This window comes from Pseudochaenichthys georgianus, chromosome 20 (assembly GCF_902827115.2).
Source record: "Pseudochaenichthys georgianus chromosome 20, fPseGeo1.2, whole genome shotgun sequence".
Taxonomy (NCBI): domain Eukaryota; kingdom Metazoa; phylum Chordata; class Actinopteri; order Perciformes; family Channichthyidae; genus Pseudochaenichthys; species Pseudochaenichthys georgianus.
In genome coordinates, this window is record NC_047522.1 from 18,244,338 (window position 1) to 18,272,041 (window position 27,704).

Below are 27,704 nucleotides of genomic sequence, written 5' to 3' on the forward strand. Positions count from 1 at the left end.
CCGCTGTGACGTCGGCGGCGGACTCACAGAAAGTTGCTATCAGAAACAATGCCTGACGTAACATGTGTTTAAAAAGCAGGAAATAAAAAAAGAACTCACCTTGTGATAAACCTGCAAGAGAAAAAGCATTTGAGCTCCATACTATTTCAGGATAAATGTTTTATCCTTGACGTGGTTTACACAGGATGGCGTTTTATCACAACCGAATGTAACTTTATCTCCGGTAGAATTCTGATCAGGCATTAGCTCGGCCTCCTCTTCTTTCTTTTTTTCAAGCTAAGGACCCAAGATCCGCGTTTCTCTAACAGGGCTGCAAAAGAGGGGTTTGAGCAGTATGAGGCATAGCTACAATGGGTGATCTGTTTTTTTTTTTTTTTTTTAAACTTCACAGACATGTTTTATATAGGTATGGCCCTACAATATATTTTTCAAATATAGCATGATAGGTCCACTTTAACTGAAGGTAATTTTACCGTGTGTAAACCTTTAGATCTATAGAAAGGTTTAATTTAGAGGAGTTGCGCAGTTTTTTACGTTAGAATTAAAGGTCAATATAAATATGACCTGAGGTACACGTACATTTACAGTTACAATTTTAAAAATGAAAATAATTGTTTTGGTAAGTCAGCATTACAACTTTAAAAGTCTGACGTGTTATTTTCTTGATATAAAATAACCACATCATAGATTTATACGTTCATGTTATGTGTTCATCTGTATATTTAACAACATATCTTTTTATTCTGAAAAGACCGTGGCGGAAGTGTCATATCGGGTAGTCACCATGCATAGGTAGTTACACGCTGGTTACACCCTACACTCAGCGCCACAACGTTTACCGCAGTGAAGAGAAGGGAGCAGCCATTTTCCTGAAGACTTTAATTAAAAACACAACACATTTTGCCAGCTTTTGTTGATATCTGATGATAAATATTTGTTTAATCTAAAATTACAAATAATTTTATTTCAGGGTTTTGCGTGTTTGTCATCGCTTTAGCTAACGTAGCCGCGTGAGCCCATCGCGTGTCGCCGACAAAGGTAAGAGAGCTAGGTTAGCTGCTAACTGCTCATTAGCTTTAGGGTCAGACAGCTAAAAGTAAGCTTAATTTAATTCACATTTTCATGTTTTGGAAGGTTAAGGGAATAATTTAAAAAATATCTACTAGGGGCTATCATGCTCACCAATGTACCCCAACAAGAGTGTTTGACGTCAACTAAAGTTAGCTTGTTTGCAACTGTGTAACAGTTATTTTTTTGGAATAACGTGATGTTTAACATGTCATTTAATTATCTCAAGGCTTTTATTGTCAATCGTACACTACAGTGTAGTTATGTCGTTGAAAATCTTAGGTCACAGGCTCCTCCAACAGTGCAACACAATAAAATAGTGCAAGTAAATACAAATGAATCTTGTTGTATTATTACGTTGGCTTAATAATAATAATAATAATAATGTTAATTTGTTTGTACAGCTATAAAATAAATTACATATGTTCCTAACAGTTTTTATCTTTGTTTCAGGAGATCATTTAAAGTAACTGCAGTCTATGCTGTTGAGTTTCAAGCTTTGAGGAGTGTTTGGATTCACTTAGTAAACAGACGTCTTCTATTATTGAAATCCTTTTAGGGTGACATTGGCTTCTAAATCTAGGTGCAAATTAAAGGTGACCCTTGATAGACCCTGTTGCTAGAAACTAGACAGTCTAGATCATTTTCAGTCAGATGAAATAAAAACAATTATCCTTGACAATACCAATAGTTCAGGTAGTTCAGTAATAACTGCTTCTACAGTAGTGATGTGTTTGTCTGCAACCTCTATTTTGTAACTAAAAACCTATTTCCCTAAAGGTTGACAAAATGTCCCGACCACGGTCCAGATCACCGCATTACAGGTAAATGCGTTAGATTTTATTTAATGTGCTCTTAAAACTCAAAAATGAATATATGCATGTTTGTTGTTGTAAGGAATCCCAATATTAATGGTTTATTTATTGTTTGCTGTATTACAAGTGGTGACACAGGTTTTCTTTTTACATTTTCTTTTTCAGGAGGTTCCCATGGGATGAACCCGACTTTAATCATCACAAAGTTGTTGCAGACCTGGACACTAATTCGTCAGATAGGAGCCCCTTCCCTGAGGAACACTGGGGTTACTTTAGGGAGGACATGCACCCTGAAGCCCAGAGAAGATCCCCTCCTTTCCAAGATGACCGTCAGTTTGGGCATCAACGTCATCCAACCAAGGAGGACTTTCACCCCAGGAGACTACTATCGCCGCATCGTGATGCTGTTGGCTTTGAAGATGACCGGAGGCTTTCCCCGCTGCAAGTTGGAGCAGGAGATAGACACAGAGGAGGCTTCAAAGAAATATTCCAGAGTTTTGAAAACAGGCAGAGGGTGCCACAGTCGCCTCCAAGGCTCGAGAGGGAAACATTGCCGCCGATGCCAAGGCCTCACTCAGACCACAAACAAAGAGAGCCAGGAGGAGGCTGGAGGAGAGAGGAGCAGGGCAGAGGTCAAGGGGGGTTCAGGGACCTCAGTCCCAGTGTGAGATCGGATGTCCAGAGAGGAGGACCAGGTAGGGAGAGAGAAAAGAGGAACACACAGGGTCCTTTTAGAGACAGGCGGAGAGAGGATTCACAGCAGGAAAGGAAGCCCTCCTTTAAAATGCAAAGAAGAGAAATGGATGACGCCTCTCACCTTGGGTAAATTGAAAGCAAAATGCTTTGCAGCACTGTCTCAAGGAAACGAAGAATGCAGAAGATTCTCATCTTTCTAATTTTCCATAGAGCAAACTTACTGTTTGTCATCACACCCTATTTTGGCACGACATAAATTACTTGTATTCTGCATGGCTTAAAACTGTCTTGCATTGCAACTCTTTCTGATTCCTTAAAAATCTGCATGTGTTTTACTGAACCAATAGCTTTTAATGAAAAAGGCAGCATTGTTGGCAAAATCTGTTTTAAAGATCTCTTGTTATAGGTTTAACAGATATTTGATATAGACTGTGAGATAAATCCAAGGCTAATTAAAGTGTATATTCAAGTTGAATTTTAAGCATGAATAATTGTTGAACCATGTCACCTCCTCTTATGCTGTCACACAGGAATGAGGAGGACTTTGGGGAACAGCGTTACTCGGTGAACTCTCCCAGAGATAGGTTTGGAGGAGACGCTCAGGTGGGCCTCCCCCGTGGAGACATTCGGCACTCGGGAGCACTCGTCATTGAACATGGTCACGGCATCGCAAACAGCAGACAACCGCCACAATGGGAAAAATGTAGCAGTCGTGGAGACCCTGGTTTTGATCGACCTAGGAGTCCCCGTCCCATGAGCTCCTCCCAGGAGCGTTTTAGGGCGCCGGACAGCAGGGTGGATGATGGTGAAAACACAAGGGGACGCCATTTTCAAGATAACTGGAAAGAATCCAACTATAATGAAACGAGGAGGAACCCCACGCCCCAAGATATACCAAACCCCGTGAAATATGGTAATCGGGGTCACGTGAACCCCAGGGGGAGGGGCGGCCCTCGCCAAGCAAAAGGGCAATTTAATCGCGGTCAAGGAGGACGGACCCCAGTTCCAAGGAATCAACCTCGCGTACAGCAGTCCTCCCAGGGACACCAAGGTCTGGAAGAGCAAAGAGCAGCTTTCCGACCCTTAAGGGATGATTCCTACGAGGATCCCATTGAAGAGGAGCCTGAGTGGGCAGAAGAAGACAGAATTCAGCAGTGGGAACCTCAGAGGCCTGTAAGCGTGGACCATCGCCTACAGAGGAATGACTTTGACCCGAAAATGCCCCGTCAGAGGGCGGGAGGATTGAACAAACAGAAAACCAACAACCATACGAGCGTCGCAACGGAGGAAACGCTAACCATCAAAGTGGACATGAGCCGACCCGCAAAAACAAACAGGTAGAGTAATTTTTTTATAAATCATCCAGGGTGAGAGGGGAAAGTTCACACTTCTCTTTCTAAGATCATTGAAAGCTGCTTAAGAAGGAAGGAAAACGATAGGAAAAGTGAAGGCTTGTTGAAAATCTCAGAAAGACTACATTTGAACTGGATTGTGTTGCAGTTTGTTCCTCTGCTTATACTCCCATTGGTACTGTAAAGCACTTTTGCTACAAGCATCTACCAGATTTGCTGTTGAATCAAACTACCAGGATGCTTTGCAGAAGTTTAATCTGAAGGGGAAGTCCCCCTCAACGAAAATCAGGAAGAGACACACAGCGTGTTTGCTGTAGAAGACCAGGAAACCCGCATCCCTCCAGAAGAAATCAAACCCAAGATTAAGAACTGAAGAGAGGGAGTGTTATTGGGAAAGTGGCCACCAAAGCTGCAAATCACTCCTTTTTATATTCTACACAAATAGAAACACTCACCAGCTTGCTGTTGTGCTAATGCCATGATAAGATTGGGAGGATTTGGCCTAATGCAGGAGATGATGCATGATGATGCAGAAGAGCAAAAAACTGAAGAAAACTCAAGGCATATAGTTGAAAAAGAAAGAAGGAAACGATGCATTACCTTACTGATTTGTGGCAGAGAAGCATCATAATGACAACTTTCATCTCAAATGTACTATATCTTTGACTTTTATTCAAAGTCTCATCAAGTTTGCACTCGGATGCAGAAGACAACAATAGAGGCCAAAGACTGCACCCCACCAGGCAGACCACAAAAGGAGCAAGCGTTGTGAGTCAATAGGCTGCAGAAGTGGATCGCATCACAATCAGAATTCCTTTATTAGTCTCTCAGTGGGAAATGTACAATGTGGACTTTGAATTTGAAACCAGAACCATTACGAAGAGCATATTGAAAGCACATGACCCAGGAGAAAGGAAAACCACTGCAAACATTACATGTGCTTTGGTATGTCATTACATTTTTTTTGGACTGAAATGGACGGACATCATTTGTTGAAGCTCTCCATCGATGTGACAATCTAATTGATGCACATTTTCAGGTTAAACCAAATCCTCAGAGGCCACACACCTCTGGTTGAGCTGATTTCAACATTATCTGTTAGGAATTCTTGGCCTCCTTTGAAGAAACTTCCGTTACGATGTGAAGCTGGATTTGGAAACCCGACACCACTGAAACTGAAGGAGGAAATATCTGTTTCCTGAAGAAATGTCGCTCAAGGGAAGGAAGTCAAAGAAAGGCAATATACTACGTTGTGATGTATCGCAATTCAAACTGAGCACACATAAGAAAGGAATCGGCTGTTAAAGGAAGATCTGATAGCTCTGCCATTGAGAAAGAAAACCTCTGGAATATTTTAACGGGATAAATCAAGAAGTGTGACACGATGAGGGCTTTTTCCAGCTTGACCAAAGCTGTTGGTCCACATGCCACATCAGATGTATTGAAATGGAACAAACCTGCATACATTGATCAGTGGGAGGAAAGGGGGGGGAAAGAGCATGGTCAAAATAGGTTCCTACACTATCTGGATGAGCAGTGAGAAGAAGATCTGCATTGGCCAGACACTGAAACACTTTCGCAGCTTGGCAAATATATTTCAGGAAGAGGATTCAAAGCATGTCCAGTATTCAAATGCTGAGAAGCATCCACGTTAAGGCAAACATTTCTAACTCTGGAATATTGTTTTTGTCCAGCTTGGTAGGATGAACATATACCTCACCTCCAGCTGATATCAGAAAATATGAGAAGCTGTGAATCTCAGTTATCACAAAAGCAGCAAGATAGGACACCTGGCAGAATTCATACACGTTGAAAGAAATTGAAGCCATGCAAGTAAACGTCAACATTTTCAATGGGATGCTGTCGCAAAGAAAATATGAAGATAACAACATAAACATCCTCAACAGAGAAATGAAAGCCCTGTACACAATCATCATCACCATCATCATCATCATCATCATCATCATCATCAGATGGATTGCAGACTCCTAATCAAAGCCTTGAGGATAAATATCAATGCTTTTAGAAGGGGAAATTGAAGCCTAAACACAAGTGAGAAAATGAAGCAACATTGGGTTAAAATAAAAGTATAAACCTTGAAAATAAATATTGGTGTTGCTAAAGGAAACGTTTGCAGCATTCAACTCAAAGCCATTAACATCTACATATCTGGATAATTGAGGAAGTCATCCATGCTCTGAAGCCGTACATGTAAATATCTTCATCCTGAAAAGAAGAAAATTGAAGCCTGAAAATAAACATCTCCGCTTATGAAAGAAGAAAGTTCAAATTGCTGGTAAACTACAAATATAATCCATGGGAAAAAAGAAGTTTCATCAGCGCTTTTAAGAGAAAAGAGAAGAACCGTATCCTAAATTCTGCAAGAATGTAAATCAATGGCAAGTGGATCCAAAAGCTGAAGGAGGATCATCCCGGAGGAACTGGGAGGCAAGTTTGAACAGATTATTGATCAAGACGATATTTGATGAAGTTCCCCAGCGGAGGCACAAACATTACTGGAGTCGTCAACATATCAGAAGAACCAAGACTGCTGACGGGATATTGAACATTTAATGGATGAATCAAGAAAAGAAGTGTGAACTTTCTCCCGACGGTTTAAGCTCCCCTGTCTCTATAAAGAGAGATATCTTGATTTCCCTCTGAAAAAACAAAAAATCCATAAAATATAATGAGTTTGTTCGATTCTCTGTACTTTCAAGGGTGAACATCGACCTTTTGTTATGCTACATGTAGGGTGTGATTATTGTACACATTAGTTATCAATTGTGGGACTCAGGGAAGGTAAGTTTGCTGGGTAAGGTAAACTTTGCTTTTATTTCAATGTAATATTATTTACCTACATGTGATTTAGAAAGAAACATTATTTTTCAAAAGAAATAACCATTTTGTCTAAAATTTTAATAAAAAGTCCATTAACATTTGGTCTTTCAGGACACAACACTTTTTTATTTTACTGGCTACTTGTCACCTTGATATTCATGTTCAAAATGACTTATATAAATGGTAGTCAAGGTCATTTCCAATGTGTTATACACAGTTATACATTTGGGTAGGTTTCATTCTTCCTCTCCTCCTGCAGCTTGCTGTTTTACTCCTCCGACCGGCAGCTCTCGTTAGACCTGGTTAACGTCGGCCGGCAGTGCCTGGACTTCCTGCCGATGCTCGAGCACTCGGGCACGTACCGGGAGAATGCCACGCACACCGGGACCTTCGCCCAGGAAATCATCACACTGGTGCACCAGGTCAAAGGTCAGCACTGCATACACATCTACCTGTTATGGCTTTGGTTTAATTCTGTAACGGTAAAACATACAGGAGGACAGAAATACTTCATTTTGTTAGCATAATGTGTTGTGGGCATAATGTACAAAATAAGGTGTAGTAAAGGGGATTGAGGTGGATTATATAAATGATTAAGTCAAACAGGATGTAAATGAATACGTATTTATGTGAGCACAATATTTTATTTTCAAAAGGAGGATGGAACATACTTATGTAGGTGATTAGGAGTAAATGCCTATAGTAATTCACAGTAACAAGATGTAAGTGGACAGACGTATGTGTGTGTATGATATTGATGTTTGGGCTAAAATATATCTATAAAATAAAGTGTTCGAAGTCAATATATACGACTACAGCAAACAGACACAAAACATAACATTTGGATTCAAGATATCTTACAAAAATGATATCATGAAAAAAATACCCGACATATTTAGGTATGATAAAACTCTTTCTTATCTGCTTTTACAGAGCAGTATTTCAGATGTGATGGGGCCAGCCTGAATGAGAGATTCTCGACGCCTCAGAAAGGGGTCTTCTCTGAGGAGGAGGAGACCGAGGAGCTGACGCTGGACGAGAGGTTCAGCGAAAACCGGTTCGTAGAATGTTCACAGACGTGTATACTGCTTCTCGTAAACTTGTTGTACAGATGTAAAGAAATCACTAATTACATTTGTATAAATCATACAGAACTCTTTATATTCATTATTTGCCATATTGTTGTTGTGGTTTTAAAATATTTAAATCCCTTCCTTGTAAAATTGTATTTAAGCTCCATGTGCTCCACATATCTTACTGTCACTTTATTCCTGTCTTTTATACTTTTAAAAAATTCTATATATCTAGATATGTTTGTATTCTCTCGGGTCTGAAATGACTGCTTTGTCTCTTGCAGAGGCTTCAGCTTAAATATGAACTCGCTGCTTGACGAAGAAGAGCCTCTGTTCTCCAGACTGGGACCTTTACTGGTAAATAAACATCTTTTAACTTGGTGTCCGAAAACCACTAGACCTTCTCATAAGGCTCTGCGATACATTCATATTATATCTATCTCAGGTTTTAATAAAGGATGTCCTTTTCTTGCACCTTCCTCGCGACAGTAAAGGCATGTTATTTTCTAATGTTCCTTTATGAAACCCGACAGTATCATAGCAGTGTTGATCTTGAGGTATCGTGTAAAAGATATTGCAACATTTTATAAAATCCATATTGCCCAGCCCTTATTCCTTATTGGCTTCGTGGATACATTTCTACTTGAGAACATGTTTTTTGATTGATGTTACAGCCGGTGCGGGGCCCGGGGGACCTGAGGCACGACCTGGAGCGGAGGAGGCAGGAGAGACTGGAGGGAGTCAAAGTCACGATATCAGGGAGCAATATGTCACAGCGCCCCCTCGGGCCCATCAGGTGACATTACACTCCTTCTTCCTGCTGCCATTGCTTTTCTATTGACCCTAAAGTCATTTATGTTTAGGGTAAACACATAGAATATTTACACAAATATCTTATTAGGTACTTTTACTTTACCCAATTTTCTTCTTCTCAGAGAGTAATATTTGTATAAATATAAAATAAGAAAATCTACAAACTTACATCTTGTGGACATTGTGTTCTTGTTTCTCTCAGCGAGCCGAGTTTAGAGTACGGAGACAACATGTCTCCGATGGAGGAGGAAGGCTTCTCCAACTGGCCGGAGGAGCAGAGCAGGAAGCGAGAAGGAAACATGGTATGGGGTTAAAGAGCTAGAGTTTGACCTCTGACCTTTCTACAATGTGCTCCATCTGATTAATGGAGACTGCATGTCAGATTTCAAAGTGAATCTTAAACCTTTCTTTCCTTCTTTAGGGACCAAGGAGAGGCGCTCCCTTCGCCGCACAGCGCAGAAACACTCGCCCCGTTAACCGGCTCGGAACAATGAGACGACCAAACACCCGAAACCCCCCCGTAGGTACTGAACACACCTGAACAATGATTACAGCTTCAATTAGGGTCACTTAATGCAGATAGAATTCATATTCCTGTAATAACAAACTTACTGCTTTGTAGTAAGTTTCACCTCTTTGGTTTCCTTTCAGATCCATAAACAATAGAAACATATTATTAAGGATGTTTTCCCATGTTTGCAAGATCTCACATAAAAATATATATTACTCAAACTGATGGTTTTCAATCCAGTGTGCTTCTCATCATCAATTTGGGTAACATATCATTTTGTTTGGTTGTATCTGGGCAATATAATGTTGCCAGCAGTCGATATTAAACTATTTAAAATAAATAATAATACATAATTATTTTACCGTAACCCTTTAAAGCGCTTGTTTTCCAGCCAGCATTAAATTGAGTATACATTTGAATTATTGCCTAGCTTAAGTCGTACCATTTCTATTAACATTTGTATTTAAATCTACTAATTAGAAATCTGTCAGAAGTCATGTTTTATTTATGTACCTCAAACCAAACTCTCGACCCTTAGAAACGTTTTATGGAGTGTTTGGCTGCCGAGGTCATCACCTCCTCACCTCCTCTCTTTCCATTCGGTCTGAATCTCCCTCATATTGTTTCTACCTGACCTCAGCTCTTTCTCTCTCTCTCTCTCTACCTCTCTTAGGTCCTAACTGGTGATCGGAAACTGGACATGTATCCTGTTACGGATGACTTTTAAACCTTACCTTCAAAAAAAGCCAATCAAATGTATATTGTGTCCATTTCAGGAAAAATAAATGGTGTTGGGTTTTCCCTTGCATCAAATTGTGAAGAAGTCTCAGTGAAGAAAAAGCTATTTGATTAAGATGAATGTTGAAACCCCTTTCCATCTTTGTTTAAATGTGTCTTTGTGTTTTTGATCGATACACTTCGTCTTTATAGAGTCTTGATTTAAAGCAATGTTGTTTTTTTTACTCAAACGGTCGCTGTTTATCAGAATTCATTTCATTTTCCAACATCTACAGGTTTATTGTTGGAGATAAATACATTTAGTTCATTGCGCTCGTGTGAATCAACGGTACTTAAAAACGCTCTTTGTTCACTAAGTCGTTATTTCTGTCTTTGTCTCGGATTTATCACGTCTGTACCGTTTAGTTTAACGTCGCACAGTTATTGCTGAATAAATACAATGTTTCTCATTTTGCTTTTGTGTCATTTGTTGTTGCCAAGTCAACTGTTCTTATTGGGTAACTAGTGAAGCTCACGACCAGGCCACTATCAAATGTTTGGATAGACCTTTTTCACAGAAGACATTTTGACTAGTTTCACTAATGACCTTTTTTTTTTTCAACCTCTTTCTTAATTGTCAAATTGTGTTCTGTGAAAAGATCAGATGCATGTACTGCAAATATTCTATCATGAGGTTTTGTTCTAGCTTGAGTTTCTCAATTTGAAGTCCTTCACAGCGACTTTGCTGTAAATATTCTGTGGCCACTTTCACTCAATGTGTTTTCGCCTGATTTAAATGATACAAACCTTAATTCAGTAGGAGTGATAGAAAGCTGTATAAAATCAAGATATAAAAAAAACAATAGGTTTGCGTTTAATGTTTTTTGTCAAATGATTATTTATTTTAAATCACGGTGAAAAGACATAATAAAAAAAGACAACAGTTAAGGTTTAAAACACTTTTTCACGAGTTATTTGTCTTTGTATAGGCTGAAACATTTACTGAGTCACTTTAACAGTTTTAACAGCTTAAAGTCGTCCCATATTCACAACTTGTCTTAGCTACCTTTTAGATAATAAACCTCACAGTTTACAACTTCACACATTAATACAGAACTACAGTTAGCTGTGGACAAACATAGCAGCAGCACATTTTTTGCATTGATTGATTCTTTTAAGTTGAGGACTTAGGTTAGAAGGCACTGAAACAGAGCTGCATTGATGTGTCTTTGTAGCTGCACTGAAACTGAGCAAAAGTGTAGAATACATATTTTTATAAATCATTTTAGTGAGACAAATTCCAACAACAATTCCTATTGTGTAATTTTCATGTAAACAAATACATAGATTAACCTTATAGCTCCAAATACAATATCACCAGCTTATTTAACTTAGCTTTTAAACATTGTGTGTTTCCTAACCTCTGAGATTAATACTTATATCCGCTTTCCAAAAACCCCTCAGCAGCGACAGGCAGGCTTCATGAGTGTTCCTCGGCTCCTCATTATCCAGTAAAGAGGCGGCAACTCCTCCTGTGGGATGGCTGGATGTCCTCCTGGGGCCTGGAGACCCTGTAGCATCAGGAGGACGTCTGGTGAGTTAAATGTGTTTCCATAGAAGAAGAAGAAAAAGTGTGTGTGGTTGGGGGAGTCAGAGGCCTGAGCCGCAGGGTAACGGTCGGAACGTCACCTCTATGTTCTCCTCCAGGATGATGTCGAAACGGCACATTCGAGGCCTGACGGAGAAGAAAGACAAAGCGTAGATGTTTCTTTTATTATATAGAAAATAATGAAATGCTTTAAAGAGATACAGCAGTTCCGTTAAACACACTGGCATTTAAAGGGGTACACTTGTGAAATCTGGAAGTAGCCCTTTCCAATAAATGAAAATATTCTTATAAATAATACCATTTTGTTTTGCTCGTTTCAAAAAGGTATTTTATCCTTCTTCCAACATTTGACTATATTTTGGAAATGCACAAAAAATCTTCCTCTTTTTTATATGTTGGTATGCCTGTCACTAATACTCGAAGTACGATCTTATTGTGGTCGTACGCAGTGGCGGTTCTAGACCAATTTGACTGGGGGGGCCAGTTATTTTCTGAGGGGGGCACAATAAATGCAGGACGAAAAAGAGAACTAGACAGTATGAAGTAATTGCGCATAAGAAAACAATGCAATACAGTTATTGGTATTTGTTTCAGTACACTTACATATTTCAGATAGATCTTATAGTTATTACTGTTAGCTTCAGCTTAAGTTATAGTGCAATATTTGCACTAACACCATATTTATATACAAATAAAGGCAATGAACAGTTACATCTCTACTTTACATAAGGGTGTCTGCACAATCTCACATTACAGCAACAAAATCCTGCGGGTTTTTGGCAAACCGAGTACCAGAAAATATACATTAAAAAAAATAAATAATAATTTCATTGTTAGGGGGGCCACAGGGGGGGTCAGTGTTAGGGGGGCACTGTCCCCCCCCCTAGAACCGACCCTGGTCGTACGACTTGATAAACTAAATAAAACTAAAACAATTCGTTTCCGTTATATCCTGTGTGACTCAAAACACTTCATGTTTTAGACTGTAATTAGTAATGGCAACCATCAAATATTAACATTTTGATTTTATATAAATACATTTTAGGGATAAATCAGCTTTTGACTACTAAGAAAATAAAAATCTGTCTAAGCTTAATTTGATTATGCTGAACTCAATATTTGGTCTTGTAAAACAATTATCTCAATCCTATCATCCGTCATCGAAATCAATAAATCATCGAAATGTCCAAACTTCGCTAAACGTGTCTCTGACCTCTCTGGGCGCTCCAGCGGTGTGAAGCGTATCCTCAGAAGTCTGATTTTGTACCGGGGGCCGATCACGTTCCCGGTGTTGATTCTCATCGAGATCTTGTGCACCTGCTGCAGATCCTCATCGAACTGGGCCAGTAGCCGTGAGGAAGTGTACTGCTCGAACCTGAGCTGCTTACTGTGAATAGAGAGGGAAGGAATTGAGTATAACATTATTTTGTGCAGATGTTCCTACAGGTTAAACTGGCATCCAGATGTTTCCCTGACTCACTGATCTATCCGGGCCTCAGTGAAGTTTTTCCCGCTGTGCAGACGGATGTAGACGACACCCCAGCGCAGGTACTGGTTCCAGGTCACCATGTCCACTCTGTAGCTCATCTCTGACACACAGAAAACATTTATTAAGTTGAAATAAAAGCAGAAAAGGTACCAGATACATTTAAACCGTAAATAGATTGAAAAGACAGTTTATTGTTACATTCCTTCACTCATAAAAGTATAATTCTTCTGTATGTCGGTTGAAGCTATAACAATGTTATTTTTATGTGAGTCCGCTTTGTGCATGATGTTTTTAAGACTCACTCCTGTAGGGCAGCGTGCTGGTGGTGCTGAAGAAGGCTCTGGTCTGCCCGAGCTTCAGCAGCGTGTCTCTCCACTGACTCATATCATACCCTGCAGGTAGAAACACAAACACAAGCTCCATTTAATCACAGTAAGAGCTTAGATTAAATGTTACATTAGTGCACATTTGGTGAGCTATTTGTTATACTTTTTCTATATTTGTTGCACATTTCTGCACAATGAAACTCCGCTCTTCCACTTTCAAATTCTGATATACTGCACATTTTCAATTTTTCTACTGTTTATATAAATACATAGTAATTTCTGAGTTTTTAAAGGCTCATGAGAAGGCGGATGATTCAGTTTCTCTAAATACTACCAAAAAAGTGCCTTTTTGTTTAGTGCCTAAATACTTAATGGACGAAACTAAATCATTATTCAAAGTCAATTCATTAATAAATGTAAAAGCTATTGCTACAAAATATGTATTCGTTTTTAGAGTTAAAAGTTTATTAGTATAATTAGGAATATGCACTTAAATTATTAAAAGTAAAATTACTCAATCGAGATAAACCCAAAACCTCAAAATTATTCAAAATAGATTAAATAAAAACATTTCTTTTTATTTGTTAATTACATAATCGTTTTTAAAATAGTTCTATAGTTTCCCCTTTTTTACACCTTCGTAATTATTTTAGTTTGACACCAAAGCAAAGTCCTTTGATGTGTAAACGTAGTCTGTGATTAACCTGGTTCTGGTTCTGGTTTCAGCACGTACCGAGCACGGGGCAGGGTGCGGGTTTGAAGGCCTCACACTGCAGGCAGCGGCCCTCCAGGAAGTCGCTGTAGGACGAGCAGGGGTAACCGGTGAGGCTGCAGGTTCGATTCAGAGCGCACAGGAAGAGCAACATGGAGCGCTGGTGGTCACACACAAAGTACGCTTTACCTGAGGGAGACACACAACTGCAGTGTGAGTGTGTGTGGTGATTCATGGGTGTGTGTGTTGGTTGGATTGCTTAGTGTGTGTGTTTACCTGAAAATATGGTTTTGGGACACCCTGGTTGGTCTGCTCCACCGTTGGCGTAGAAGTCGATATGACCGTGAGTTCCTCTCAGTCCAAACGCTGCACCGGAAAAATACATGTTGAAAATAAGACATCATTTTTGTGCTGGTTATTTAGTTTCTTCAAAGGTCCCATGTCATGCTTTTCTGGTTATTACCCGTCCCCTTGTGTGTTATGTAGCTATTTCTGCATGTAAACGGTCTGCAGTCACAAACCCTCAAAGTACACTCTGTAGCGAGTAAAACTCTAACACAGAAAAGACCTGTCTATGCTGCCCCAGAACGCCTCGTTGGAGATTTCTCTTTTTCCATTGTTTTCTTCTTGGGTATAGTGACGTATTTGGGTATAGTGACGTAACGTAACGTCCGCGGAGCCGTTACGTTAAGACTTCCTCACACACACACACACTCAATCTTTTCTCAGCTGCAGCTCCACAGATTTCTCAGCCTGAGACGGCGGGGCGAGGCTGTGAGTCTGTATGTATGCTCGGGCTGGTTTCGGGCTGGGTTTCGCTGTGTCTCACTGTCTCGCAGACGGCCATGGGCTCACAGGGAGGGGGGAGGAGGAGCTCCAACACGCCGTTTAGGACAGAGAGTGAATACACATACTATACAGAGAAACCAATGTGAGTTTGGAAAATTGCACAATATAAATCTATTTTAGTAGACCTCAACAATGAAATTATGATCAGTAGAAATGGCCATGTCATGTCTTTTAAATATACTGTAAACTAACAGGTTTGCTTTCCAAACTTCCAAGCACATGTCAAGTACTTACCTGTTAAGTACCAGGTTTCTCTAAAGCACTAATGTCCCAGAGACAATCCTATGTGTTTAGTTATAGTCAGTAAATATAATTCAGAATCTTACAATCCATGTCGGTGTGAAGCACGTCCACAAACATGGCATCTGTCGGGTCCAGTCTCTCCTCTGGTATGGCGCTGGTGAACATTGGACCGGCCGGATCCAGACCTGGAGGGGAGGGCGACAGAAAGATCTCTTGGCACTCGTGTAACGGAATACTGCTCTGCTGCTTCTCTGTTGGCAAGTCATATATTGATTTAATTATATTTAACTCACCTGTGATTCGTCCGATCTTCCCATGTAGGTTTGCTCCTACGAATCCGGCCAGGTGAGCTCCCAGACTGACGCCGAGCAGGTGGACAGAGCTCAGAGACGCTCCTTCCTCCTGCAGACACAACATTTACTAAAGTGTTGTGAATATTGTTCACTTTTCACAGCTGCCTGGAAACATTAGGACTGAGATAAATAGTAAATTAAAGTTTAGAAAAAAAGGCTAAAAGAGCTGCTGGCATCCTTCCCACACAGGTCGTCTCACCTGCATGGTCTCGATGAATCCTGTCAGGTTGTGCGCTGCGTCCCGGGTGTATGTGACGGCGGTGAAGTAGTTGAGGTTTGCCGCTCCTTTGTTCCAGTCCACCACGATGACGTTCATGTCCTCCTGTTCCGCCAGCAGTTGCACCAGGTGGTCGATCCAGATGGGGGGGGCTCCGGTGGGCCTGTAGCCATGGATGACGAAGGCGGTGGGGCGGGAGACGTTGAATAGCGGCTGGGAGGAGGGGTGGTGGTGGTCCAGCTCGCGGCCGCAGTCCAGGTTGGAGCGGGTGTAGAGCAGCAGGCGCACGTACAGGACGGTTCCCATGAAGCAGTGCGACAGGTTCAGGTCTGTGAAGTTATCGCAGGACTCGCCCCCCCCACTCTCCTCCTGACCTGGACACACAGCAGGTCAGACATTAATGATGCTCCAGAGATTTTTACTTTGGCTTAATTCTATTTTATTTTATATTTCTTTTGCATATTCTTACTTTATCATGTTTATTAAATTATTATTATTCAAATGTTTATATATATTTTATTTAGTTTCACTCTAAAATGTCACAAAACTAATTTCCCCCCAGTAAAAAAAATAAAGCCTTCTGATCATAATCTAGTGTAATATCATATCAGCAAAAACTGGAATATTATTGATATTGAGGTATTGATTAGAAATACATTTGATGTACTCTTAGGAAGCCAAGACCTTATGTGACGAACATTCAAAGACGTATTAAAAAACAACCTAATTAGAAGCTTCAAATGTAAAAAAACTATTAAAAAATTCAGCACAGCCCTAGTAGATTCAAACTTAGCATTTAGCATCACAGTTAATGGTATTTTCCCCGCTGTGTTTCCCGCTCTCACACAGAGCTCATCACTGCCCTCAATAGGATCATGCTGCTATAAAAAAACACCTCATCCCCTACCCAACCCGCCGCACCCTGAGCGAGAGGGTGGCCCCAATCCAGCCCCAAACACACTCATTAGTAACCTATGAATAGCTGGCTGAACGACGGTGTGTGTGAGAGTGCGACCCGGTGTATATTTACTTTAAAACCACCAGACAGAAACAGCACGTTTCAACCTAAACAAAGAGCAGCAGGAAAGGGATACTTATCTGTTCCATAAGCTGTCTGCAGCCACTCACACACAGCTTTCACTGTTTTTTAAGAAGTTCACATTTTCTTTAATGAATAAGCAGCATTTTGGGTGTTTTTCTTACCTTTGCAGAGCAGGAGGAGACCCAGCAGAAGCAGGAGTCTGCAGGAGAGCATCCTTCCTACAACAGCAGAGACAGAGAGGGGACCGATGGAGGTAAAGACAGAGAGGGGAAGAAGTGTGAATGAAGAGGGATGGAGGGAGAGAGTAAGTGGAGGAGGGAGGGATTGTTGTGAGAGAGAGGGAGGGAGGGAGGGAGGGGGGAGAGGAGGTGCCGTCACTTACAGTAAGGATCGGTTTCTAGAAGGAATGAGGAAGGGAATGGAGAGGAATACAAAATAAATGGAGGAGAAAAGAGACAAGAGGTGTCAGAGTTCGGAAAAAATGTGATACGTTTTTGCTTATTTTTTTCAGAGTTTGAAGTGCTGCAAAGTAAAACTTAATTCAAGCGTGCAAGAAAAGGATTTTCAAATATAAAAACCCAAAGTTTGGGAATTCAAAATCAGCAAAAAACTTAATTTTTAATGAAAACATATCCATTATAAGTCTATTGAGAAAACCTTTCTTTAAATAATAAACTTTAAAACAAACACTAGCCTCAGACAGCTAGCCAGTCCTACTCTAAACATATATACAAAATACAATAAAAAGACCTTATTGCTGAATAAATATATAGGCTACTAAAGAGGAAAATGTGTAAACCTGGTACAGTAGGTGGCCCTCGTAGCTGCTCCTCTCCTCTGATTAGTGAGGTTGGAGTATGATTGTTTTTTGTAATATGTAACTTTAAAAAGCTGGGGCCACTCCAGTTCTGGTTATTAATAGCTCTCTGGGCTCTAACCACACGGCACCCAGCCCTTGCTGCCCTGTACTCACTGAATTCATCGTGTAATTTAACATCCAGAGACTCTGAAAACACTTCAAAAGCAGCGAAACTGAACCGAGGGTTTCAGTAATGTAAGAGTGCACGCTGAAAACGTACAATCAGCAGTCGTAAGGCAGAGAAACCGACATGAAAACTCGAACTGGCCTTTACAAAATGTGTTTATCACACGGAATACTGCTGCCTTCTGTATGCAATCTTGCTGTTTTACCACTTTGGTTTTTCGTCCAGAATAATTAAAAAAGAACCAGCGTCTTAATTATTACGATTGTAATGTTCACGAAATGACATGAATTCAAATTCTAATAAAAAAAATGGACAAAATGCATCCGTACCCGACATCTGATAAGAGAACAATAAGAAAAGTATTGAAATACTGCTGGTTTTTGTCTAAATACTAATAGGATCTGTGAGTTGTGTGTCTCTGCTGCAGACCGAGCAGCTGTCGTCAGGGAGCAGCCAGGTAAAAGGTGAGCGTGAGGTCACGATGTCCCGGCCCGTCAAGAGCTTACCTTTGAGGCCACGCCCTCTTTTTAGTCACCTGCCTGGCAAATAACAGAGCTGCCGGGACGAGATTATAAAACCAGCAACGTGTGTCAGGCTGCACTTCTTTGGTTCACAGAGAAAACTGCGTGACGTTTGTGTTCAAGCATCTATACGGACTCCTGTGGAGGCTTTGTCATTATTCAGTGCATGTTATCTCTATGCTAAAAAGCTGATCTGACAGTGTAAAAAAAACTGTATGGCCTACTGATAAAATGTTGAGGTACTTCAGTATTTTCATTTTTCTGCTACTATACTTCAATTAATAATGTTATACTTTCCTGATTCAGAATTATACCTTCTCTCGTTTTTGCTAGCCCAACATTACATCCTAAACTTAAATTCAGAATTCTTTTTAAATGGACATATTCTGATATCAGTTTACGTATTACACATTTTAGTCCAGGTTTGGTGTGCATTAGATCAGTCTAAAAATGGTGCAGAAATGTAATAAGCTATCTGATAAGGAATATATGGTGATGTAAAGATCTGGAGGTCAGGGTGTTCTATTAGAGGAGTCTTCAGCTAAAGCTTGGAGATAATCACAGCTAAACCTCTGAACCTGAACATATTCATGTCTCAGTAAACTGCAGTATTAGGTAATTGTAATGGGATGATCCATAATGATATCCCTTCTGCATTCTCTGCCTCCGTGAGCTGCATTATCAGGAATGAGGGGAAAAGAGATTTACTTTTAGCCATCTCAGCTGCGGATACCAGCTATCCACCATTATTTAATGACATATCTCAACAATTATTTCATGTATTGGAGTATTAGGGGGTCGGACGCCGCCTCCTTTAACGCTCGAGACGCCTTCACTTCTCCTTCAGCAACAATCATCTTACAAAGAAAGAGAGGAAGGTAAGATCAGATCAAAATCATCATAATGGTCATGTTTCTCTTCTGAAATATACGAATATATATTGGAGTCAAAAGTACAATATTTCCCTCCGAGATGTAGTTGAGCAGAAATTAAATATAGCATACTAAAAAGAGATTTTTTTAAAGAAAGTTTACATTACGAAAAGGGGAGAAAAAACATGACCAGAGCCTATAGGGAGGATAGTCTACATTCTATATAGCTAGCATCACTATTTATGTTATTTTTAGTCTTTCCAAATAATCCTACTTTATTATACATGCGAAATTCTCCATCACTCAAATATTGTCTATAATTGTGCCAAGATATCCAACATATACATTCATTTCACTGAGCGGTGGCGATACCTGGTCTTCACAGCAACTTGCAGTGATTAAATAAACAGATGGAGAGCTTTGTGTGTTTTATAACAGGAGTGTGTGTGAGATAGCCTGTGAGATAGCCTGTGTGTGTGTGTGTGTGTGTGTGTGTGTGTGTGTGTGTGTGTGTGTGTGTGTGTGTGTGTGTGTGTGTGTGTGTGTGTGTGTGTGTGTGTGTGTGTGTGTGTGTGTGTGTGTGTGTGTGTGTGTGTGTGTGTGTGTGTGTGTGTGTGTGTGTGTGTGTGTGTGTACACATGGCCCTGGCCTTCCCGATGGCCTCGGCCTCTGAAGCCATGCAGCGCTGTAGGGTGAAGGGAAGAGTCACATTTTTCAGCTCCACCCGCTGCACCTGAACGCCCCACAGTCTGGATGCAGAGTAGAGCACCTCCTGCAGGACAAACAAAAGATATCATTTATTGATATCAAAAATACAAACAAGATGTTTATTATCAGGTAAATATCCCAATATTATGGTACAAGTGGCACCATTTAACAATTTCTTTATTTAAAAAAAGTGTCCCATATATTGTTAACACTTGATTCTTCTTCACCTGTTGAACACCTATATAAAATGTAAACAAAAAACATAAAGGAATAGAGTTTCAAGATGGGAAACAGATAAAGAACATGTTTTTTGTGTGAAAAAATAAATGGAAAATATTCGTCCTGTAAGAAAAAACCCACAGAATTTGTCTTTAGAGAAAAAATAATGAGTTGAGTTTGTTTATAATATGAAATAAATATGGGTAGCTCTTACAAAACAGCATCATTAAAATAGATTTCCGCCACCGTTTTTGTTGATTTCCCTCACTTTGCCATGCTTGTCCTCTGTGACAGTATGTCTGTCAGAGTGTGTGTGCCCAGCGTGGCATTCAGGGTCGTTTGGGCCAGAGAGTGTGTGGCCATTTTCAACACGCGTCACCCAGAGCGAAGGGTCCACCACTCGGTAAAACACAACAGCATCCACCATTAATGGAACCCCGTCTGCGGTCAGAACCTAAACAGGGGATGAAGAGAGAAAAGATCATAGAATAAAAAACATAAAGGACAGTTTTCTCCCTGTGTGTAATGTTCATGCTGCTGACCTCTTGTGGCTGGATGGTGAAGGAAGCGGTCCGCAAGTACACTTTCTGGATGGCATCCAGCCAGGGGATGAACCAGAAGAGACAGAAAGATATTTCATTTTCTATGCCAGAATTGTTTTGATAGGTCATCACTTCCTTTTATATTATCTTTTGCTTTCAGTACAGTAAAGGCGTCTACATAGTATGACAGTGATTACATTATTTGTATACCCCAATAATAAGATAATGAAAAGTATATATTTGTACCGGGTCCTTTGGCCCGTCCCTTTACAACACGGCCCAGTCTGAAGATCACGGCCCTCTCACACTCCTTAATGACCTGCAGGACAGAAAGCGTTGCCTTTAAGTTAAGCAAAGACTGAGTATATTGTCAGGACCTCGACACAAACTGATGAACCCAAATGAACGACCCAGAGACAAAGTCTTGAATATATAAAAAAAGTATATTTATTATCACAGTTCAGGTAATCCCTCTTAAGGTAGGTGGTGGAAATAACAAAAGACGCTCACAAGGAGTAAAAAAATAGTGTAACAAAAAGAAGACTTAATAAAAACTGAGTGGAAAGCGATCTTTTCTGAGCTGAGGCTTGGCACGACCATTTGGGGAACAAACAAGACAAACTGACACAGGGGAGGGGAGAGACAGGACTATTTAAACATGAGGTGAGTGGGAACAGGTGGAAACAATCAGGGGCGGGGCAGACACTGATGATGGCGGGAAAAAACACAAAAGGGGAGGAAGAGAACAGGGCCTGAAATGAAAGACAAGAGGTAAATACAAAATAGAACAGGAAATTACAGACAAAATACATAAACATAACTAACACATTTGACGAGACACAACATATATTTCATAAATATGATTTTGTATGTCATCATTTTGACACAAGAATCTAAACTACAATAATACAATTTGAAACAGTTGCTTCATTTTATAATGAAATAATAAATAAATAAAATGAAAATAGAACACATATTTTTATAAACATAAGCAGTTAAGTAAGAATTAAATAATAAGATTACATATAAAATAAGAAAATACAACAACAACAATGTCATGTTAATTGCATAAAGTGTGTATGTTAATGGTGGAAGATAAATCAGTGTTTCTTCGGTGTGTTTGTGTCGGATACCTTAGCACCATAGACTGCTTAGCACACATCCAGACTGAGAGGGGGAAGGTGAAGAGGATGAAGGCCGTGGACAGGAGGGTGAGCACCGCCCCGAAGACTCCAACCAGCGGCGGGCTCCTCCGTCCTCCATCTTCCCCCAGTAGGGACAGAGGGAGGAGGAGGAGAACAAATAGGGCTTCAGAACTCACCTCACGTTATCTTGAAAAATTAGCATAATCCAACTAAACTCAAATGACCTTTTAACGTTTTCAGCAACAGATTATTCCGCACAGATAACTCCAACTTTATATACACCACCTATTACCCTCCGTATCGCCGATAAACACGTTTGAAGTTACTTTATATCGCTGTATTTAACACTAAAGCAAAGTTGAACTGATTTTCAAGCCATTATCTCCAACAGGGTTTGCTTTGCTGACAGTGAGCGCGTCACGTTGCCTAGCAACCCCGTTTCCCTCCAAACTTTATTGAGGAAAATCTTACAAACAAAACATTGCTTGAATTGTAATCTATATAAATAGAAAAATAGCATATAATAATAATTTGGAATTTAAATAAATGAATACAAAAAATGAAAAAAGACAATAAAACAGAATACAGTACAATATTTGTATACAGTGAACATAAGAATTACCAGTATCAACAAAAATGTGCTAATTTGACTATTACATAATAGTTAACAACATTACATTTTTAAACATTAAACTTGTGTAAATTACACTATATACAGAGTTTGATTCGTATAATTAGAAGATAATAAAGCTGAAGCTCATTGTTGCTCAACAAGTACAGTGTAAGTATAGTCAGTTTCACGCCTTGCTCTATTACTCACATGCTCTCTGTCTGTCACACACCCATCACACTTCCTGTGAAACTGTCAGGACACTTCTTCTGTCTTGTTAGCTCCCACAAGTCACTCTGCTGTACACCTCCATGTGTGAAGCTCTCTCCTTCTCTTTCATTCCCCTTTATCTCTGCGGGTCTGCTTCTACGGCCCCTGTAATAAGTCTAAGGTGCTGTTTTTGGAAATGAATCTGTTTAGGGTGTTTGTGGACGTCTGACAGTTTCTCCTCACCATGGCAGCAGCTGTGCCGGTGAGTTATCACGGCGCCATCACCAAAGCCGAGTGTGAGGCAATGCTGGGGAAGAAGAACAAGAATGGAGCATACCTGATCCGAGAAAGCGAGACCATCCAGGGAGCGATGTGTCTCTGTGTTTAGTGAGTAAACTGCAGTGGAGAAAGTCTCTTAATGGATTTAAGTCATGTAGGTTGGCACATGCAAGGATTTGGCATTGATTGTTGGTGCATAACATAAACAAAGTAAGATAAAATTGCAAAAATCAAGAAGCCGTTGTGTATGCAGTCGATAAGTATATACTGCATATCAGAAATAGCTTTATTTAAGTTAAGTTGGTTTAAGAAAGAAAGTATATATTTATGTGCATTACTGTACGTGCTAACCTAACATTTATTATGTACTGTACGTTAGCCTTTTGAGGCTGTATGGCGGTTGGTTTCTGTTCACTACATTTTCCATTTCGCGTCAACAAAATGTTTACACATGACCCAAAATCATTTTCTATGCACCAACAATTGCACCTTTTTATATTTAAATGTGAACATTCAGTCAAATGCTTCTAAAGGAAAGAACAATACCATTTCCTTTACGTGATTTTTGCAGCTTTTATCAATAATTAATTAATTTAACATTTAACATTTATCTTCACAGCAAACAGAAGGTGGTGTATACCTACAGAGTGCTTAAGACACACAGTGGACACTATACTCTCATGGTAAACACACACACACACGCACACACGCACGCACATATATTGTAAGTATAGTAAAGAAAAGATTAGCGCCACAGTCAGGATCCACATCCCTCTTGCATGCATAATTATTATTATTTCAATTTTAAGATTTAATTTATTTAATTTACTGTTCAATTAAATAGCATCTCATTTCCTAACGTTGTTTCAAAGCCATTTACAAACAGGAGTTGTAATTTCAAGTACTTCCGTGTCAAATGTTTTTTCATATTCTTTGGGTTGGATACGTATTCTTTGATCAGATATTTATAACTTTGGATAGTGTTTTATTGAGGTAAAACCTTTTGTTTAATTGTATGCATTGTGTGCTTTAATGTCCAATCTTTTTAATGAGAAAGTTGGTCAAAACAAGTTAATGTCCCACAAAGTCATGGATGGTACACACCCTTCCTTAGTTCTTTATTTATGTGTATTTTGACGGCCTAGAAAGTACTTAGTACACACCTTCTCATTCAACATTTTTACCACATCAAGCCAAAGATGGAAACTTTAAATAATGTAAAATACAGAAAATATTTTAGCTTTGTTTACACTTTCTGCATAATTCCATACATGTCATTTATTTGTTTGGATGTGTTAAGTATTAATCCAAGATGTAGGACATTATAATAATACAGAAAAAACATTAAACTTGCAGGTGTGTGCAAACGTTTTACTGGTTCTGAGTGTGATTGTTAAATGCAATGTCGGTGGTGCATTAATACTGAGGAAATGACCACAGAGACACTTCAAAATTAAACCAAACTAAAATGCCCACATCTAAACTGAGTTCTACAAAGACAGAAACAGAAGCAGAAACAATTCCTCAGTGTCATTTTTTTAAATTTAGAAATAATTAATGACTTCACCACAGATCAGGAGGGTTGATAAAGGTGTTGATTCCTAACTGGAAACTCATGCCCATGTCACAGGAACTTCTCTGACGTGTGATTAGACAAAAACACAAATTTCCAGAACTCTGAATGGCCGCCCACACACACAAGATGGAAATAGCAACTGGTTATCAGGCTGCTCAAGTTTAAAACTCACAGGGCTATTCAATATGTTTAGGGCTCTTTGATTTTCCTTCTTTTTTTCATTATTTACAATCTAGTTTATTCTTCGTTGGATTGTTGTTTTTGGGGGATTCATATTTTTTTTTCAAAGCCATTATTTTATACTCATTTTCTCATCATTTGATCACTTTTCTTACATGATGTATTTTATTCCCCTTCTTATATGTTGTTGTCAGATTTAGTACTGAAACAGTTAGTTCAACATTGCTTGACAACTCTTATTATCTTTCCTCATCCAGTAATATTTCAAGCAAAACTGCCCAAAACATGGCCTTGTTTAATCTGAGGATTTGACATTATGCTCAGATAATGGATATTTAAATGTCTTGTTTGACTTTCTTTTCTTTTTTTTACAAATTGACAAATGTATAGACAACCCTTAGCTTGCTTTAACATGCAATGTTTTTCTCCTCTTGTATTGGGTTTTCCTCCTCCGTTATTTACTGGATGCTGTTTTCTCCCTTCAGACTGCAGGAGGTATTGAAGAAACATATTTTAAGAATTTGGAAGATCTGATCCGGCACTATAAGAAGAAGAACCAGGGCCTCGCCATGCACCTGCGGCACTCTGTCAAAAGAAAGACAGCCATGTTGATCAAGCAGCCAGCAGAACCACAGAGCATGGCAGAACCTCAGAGGATGGCTGAACCTCAGAGGATGGCTGAACCTCAGAGGATGGCTGAACCTGAGGAACCTGACTATGAGGAACCTGACTATGAGGAATCTGACTATGCAAGTACGTCACATATTTTATATCTTAAAATCGGTTTATGTCCAGAGAGTAAAGCAGAAAATGCACAAAACACAACATTTGTATAATAATCAACCTAAGATCTCCTTACAGTGAGTAACATGCAGCTTTTTCATGAGCATATACAAAATAAAACAATATAAAACACTAAAGAAATAACACTGAGGGGATTTCTGCAGAAAATGTGCCCTGATAACCCGAGGACAATTTAAAATATAATAGTATTCTTCATATAGGTTTAAAAAAACATTTAAAACACAATTTCCATTAAACATCATCAGCATCTTCGTTTATTTGTTGTATTGATTGACCTGATATTGTTTTTATTTTCCTCTAGATGTTTCTGACACTGACTACGTTGAGGTCCTGCCTGAATGAACAACTCTGACATTTAGCTAAAACAACACGAGCAGAGTGGAAAATACATTTGGTATCAAAAGCTTACAGACTGGATCAAATTCAGAAATATAAATAAGGTTGGACAAATGATGAAGAAAAAGGCTCGCCTCCAGTGGATGGACTTTTATGCAATTTGTCTCATTCATGACACCCAGAGGATGAATTGTTTTTGTGAATTGCAAAAATGTGACTTGGAGTTGAGTGCTATTATAACATGCTAAGCTAAGATGTTAAATATTAGCATGTTGGCAATATTCATAGTTGGCATCAGTGTTGGAAGAAGTACTCGGATAGTTTAAAAATACTGCCCTCAAAATCAAGCTTACATTAAAGTAATAAAGGAAAAGCACACCTCATCACCCATTTCAGAAGAAATTCATATATATTATTAGCTAAATTATAATTATTGATGGATTACTGGCTTCATCATTTAGATGATGCAGCTGGTTAAGGACGAGACAATTTGAATAACTTACCATACTGTACAGTATCTAAAGGTCACTTTTTAATTAAAAAAATACAATATATTGATTCTTTCTTATCACTTAAGACCGATTAAAGGAAGCTCACCTCCATTATATATAATAACATTTTTAAGATAAATCCTACTTGCTTAAATTCCCTTAAAGTTGTATGGGACCAGGACCTTGGGATTTACATGTCAGATGATCAGTGGAGATGTATATTAGACCTGGTACACACCTCTTCTATATGTGCAAGGCATAGCTTACTGCAGTGCAAGATTCTGCACAGAGTACATTACACTAACGCTAAGCTGGCCAGGATATACCCTGACAGGTCTGACACATGTAATAGATGTAAACAATCTCCGGCTGACTACATGCACATGTTTTGGTCGTGCCCTAAACTATCGGAGTTCTGGTCTGCAATATTTGATTCACTTAGGGAGGTCTTAGGTGAGACAGTGGACCCTAGCCCCCTCACTGCCCTTTTCGGAATTCCTCTGATGCCCAATGCACCCATTACCTCAAAACGAGTTATCGCATTCACCACTCTGCTTGCCAGGAGGCTTATTCTCCTTAAATGGATACATTCCTCCCCTCCCACCCATAATAGATGGATTCATGAAATCCTGTATTGCGTCAGGCTTGAGAGGATTAGGTTCTCCCTTAGGGGCGCCCTGACGACGTTCCACGATACCTGGCAGCCTTTTCTGGACCACATTGACACCCTTACTATTGGTGAAGAACCCAATATTTAATTCTCAGCAGAGCATCCCCCCCCCCCCCTTTTTCTTTGAAATACTATTTAATATTCACCCTTTATTTAATTTTGTTTTTATTTCCTTGCCCCCCCCCCTTGTATGTCCGTGTGAATGAGATTGCGGGGTATTGGGGTTCGTGTTTATTTGTTAACTGTACTAGGAAAACACAGTATTTTACATGTAATGTCTTGAAAATGTCCGTTTGATATCTGTGCGAAAACTAATAAAAAGATTTATATAAAAAAAAAAATAAAAAAAAAAATACAATATTTGTAAGTAAAGTACTTCAAAATAACACTTGTGCAGTATAGTAAATACACTTTAAATCACTTGTTAGCATTTAATTCCTTGTTAATGCTGCTGTACATGTGTAGAATATAGAACTGTTCATCTGCAGAGACATTTTTACTCCTGCTGTGAGACACTGGCTGTCAACTCAAGTTTCCATTTGAAAGCAATCTGAAATGTAATCGCAAGTGCATTTATCAACATTTGCATCTGAATCATCATGACGCATGTGGAAACATATCTTTTATCTCAAAGTTACCATACTGTGAACTATAGTTTCCAGTTCCAAGAATATTGGCCTCTGGGCCATTACATTTACATGAATCCAGCAAAACAGTGTGTGTTTTTGAGTTACACTGCAGTATTCCTTATGTCATGGCTTTCATTTCTATCATTTTATCCAGTAAAGAACATTTTGGCATTTGTTTCCATTCCTACAGACATGTAGAA

At 39.4% G+C, this 27,704-nt stretch overlaps 4 protein-coding genes across 5 annotated transcripts; 2 read left to right on the forward strand and 2 right to left on the reverse strand.

Annotated features, from left to right (window-relative positions):
• The first annotated feature begins 825 nt into the window (after positions 1–825).
• LOC117465534 (BCLAF1 and THRAP3 family member 3) lies at positions 826–10,356 on the forward strand. 2 transcript variants are annotated; one of them, XM_071206969.1, is made up of 11 exons: positions 826–1,038; positions 1,849–1,892; positions 2,049–2,705; positions 3,110–3,916; positions 7,032–7,201; positions 7,706–7,829; positions 8,130–8,202; positions 8,520–8,641; positions 8,861–8,960; positions 9,080–9,182; positions 9,843–10,356. In XM_071206969.1, exons 2-11 carry the CDS (start codon positions 1,858–1,860, stop codon positions 9,854–9,856), a joined length of 2,205 nt encoding a protein of 734 aa, XP_071063070.1. In that variant the 5' UTR covers positions 826–1,038; positions 1,849–1,857; the 3' UTR covers positions 9,857–10,356. The 2 variants fall into 2 exon arrangements, with proteins under 2 accessions (XP_071063070.1, XP_033964278.1); XM_034108387.1 differs by having other exon boundaries at positions 9,080–9,178.
• A 449-nt stretch (positions 10,357–10,805) lies between these two features.
• Positions 10,806–18,261, reverse strand: lipib (lipase, member Ib). Its single transcript, XM_034108960.2, has 11 exons — positions 18,042–18,261; positions 16,888–16,944; positions 15,667–16,058; positions 15,408–15,516; positions 15,198–15,299; positions 14,299–14,388; positions 14,044–14,211; positions 13,287–13,376; positions 12,976–13,084; positions 12,709–12,882; positions 10,806–11,621 (listed from the first exon to the last, which is right to left on the reverse strand). Exons 1-11 carry the CDS (start codon positions 18,046–18,048, stop codon positions 11,537–11,539), a joined length of 1,383 nt encoding a protein of 460 aa, XP_033964851.2. The 5' UTR covers positions 18,049–18,261; the 3' UTR covers positions 10,806–11,536.
• A 1,558-nt stretch (positions 18,262–19,819) lies between these two features.
• On the reverse strand, positions 19,820–22,669 carry LOC139435881 (stomatin). The gene is given in 7 exon segments (XM_071206916.1): positions 19,820–19,877; positions 20,301–20,393; positions 20,395–20,486; positions 20,575–20,657; positions 20,821–20,893; positions 21,716–21,837; positions 22,618–22,669. Coding segments are annotated over 7 exon segments (573 nt in total).
• Positions 22,621–27,191, forward strand: LOC117465798 (SH2 domain-containing protein 1B). Its single transcript, XM_034108830.2, has 4 exons — positions 22,621–22,926; positions 23,438–23,501; positions 25,060–25,327; positions 25,680–27,191. The coding sequence occupies exons 1-4, from the start codon at positions 22,784–22,786 to the stop codon at positions 25,718–25,720; spliced, it is 516 nt and encodes a 171-aa protein (XP_033964721.1). The 5' UTR covers positions 22,621–22,783; the 3' UTR covers positions 25,721–27,191.
• Positions 27,192–27,704: the final 513 nt, after the last annotated feature.

Coding starts and splice junctions, on each gene's coding strand:
- LOC117465798 (XM_034108830.2), top strand. CDS start 22,784: ATGGCAGCAGCTGTGCCGGTGAGTTATCACGGCGCCATCACCAAAGCC. Junction 23,502..25,059: donor GTGGACACTATACTCTCATG/GTAAACACACAC, acceptor TTCTCCCTTCAG/ACTGCAGGAGGTATTGAAGA. Junction 25,328..25,679: donor TGAGGAATCTGACTATGCAA/GTACGTCACATA, acceptor ATTTTCCTCTAG/ATGTTTCTGACACTGACTAC.
- lipib (XM_034108960.2), bottom strand. Junction 13,085..13,286: donor CAGCACGCTGCCCTACAGGA/GTGAGTCTTAAA, acceptor TCTGTGTGTCAG/AGATGAGCTACAGAGTGGAC. Junction 12,883..12,975: donor ACTGAGGCCCGGATAGATCA/GTGAGTCAGGGA, acceptor CTCTATTCACAG/TAAGCAGCTCAGGTTCGAGC.
- LOC117465534 (XM_034108387.1), top strand. CDS start 1,858: ATGTCCCGACCACGGTCCAGATCACCGCATTACAG. Junction 2,706..3,109: donor GATGACGCCTCTCACCTTGG/GTAAATTGAAAG, acceptor GCTGTCACACAG/GAATGAGGAGGACTTTGGGG. Junction 7,202..7,705: donor ACTGGTGCACCAGGTCAAAG/GTCAGCACTGCA, acceptor CTGCTTTTACAG/AGCAGTATTTCAGATGTGAT.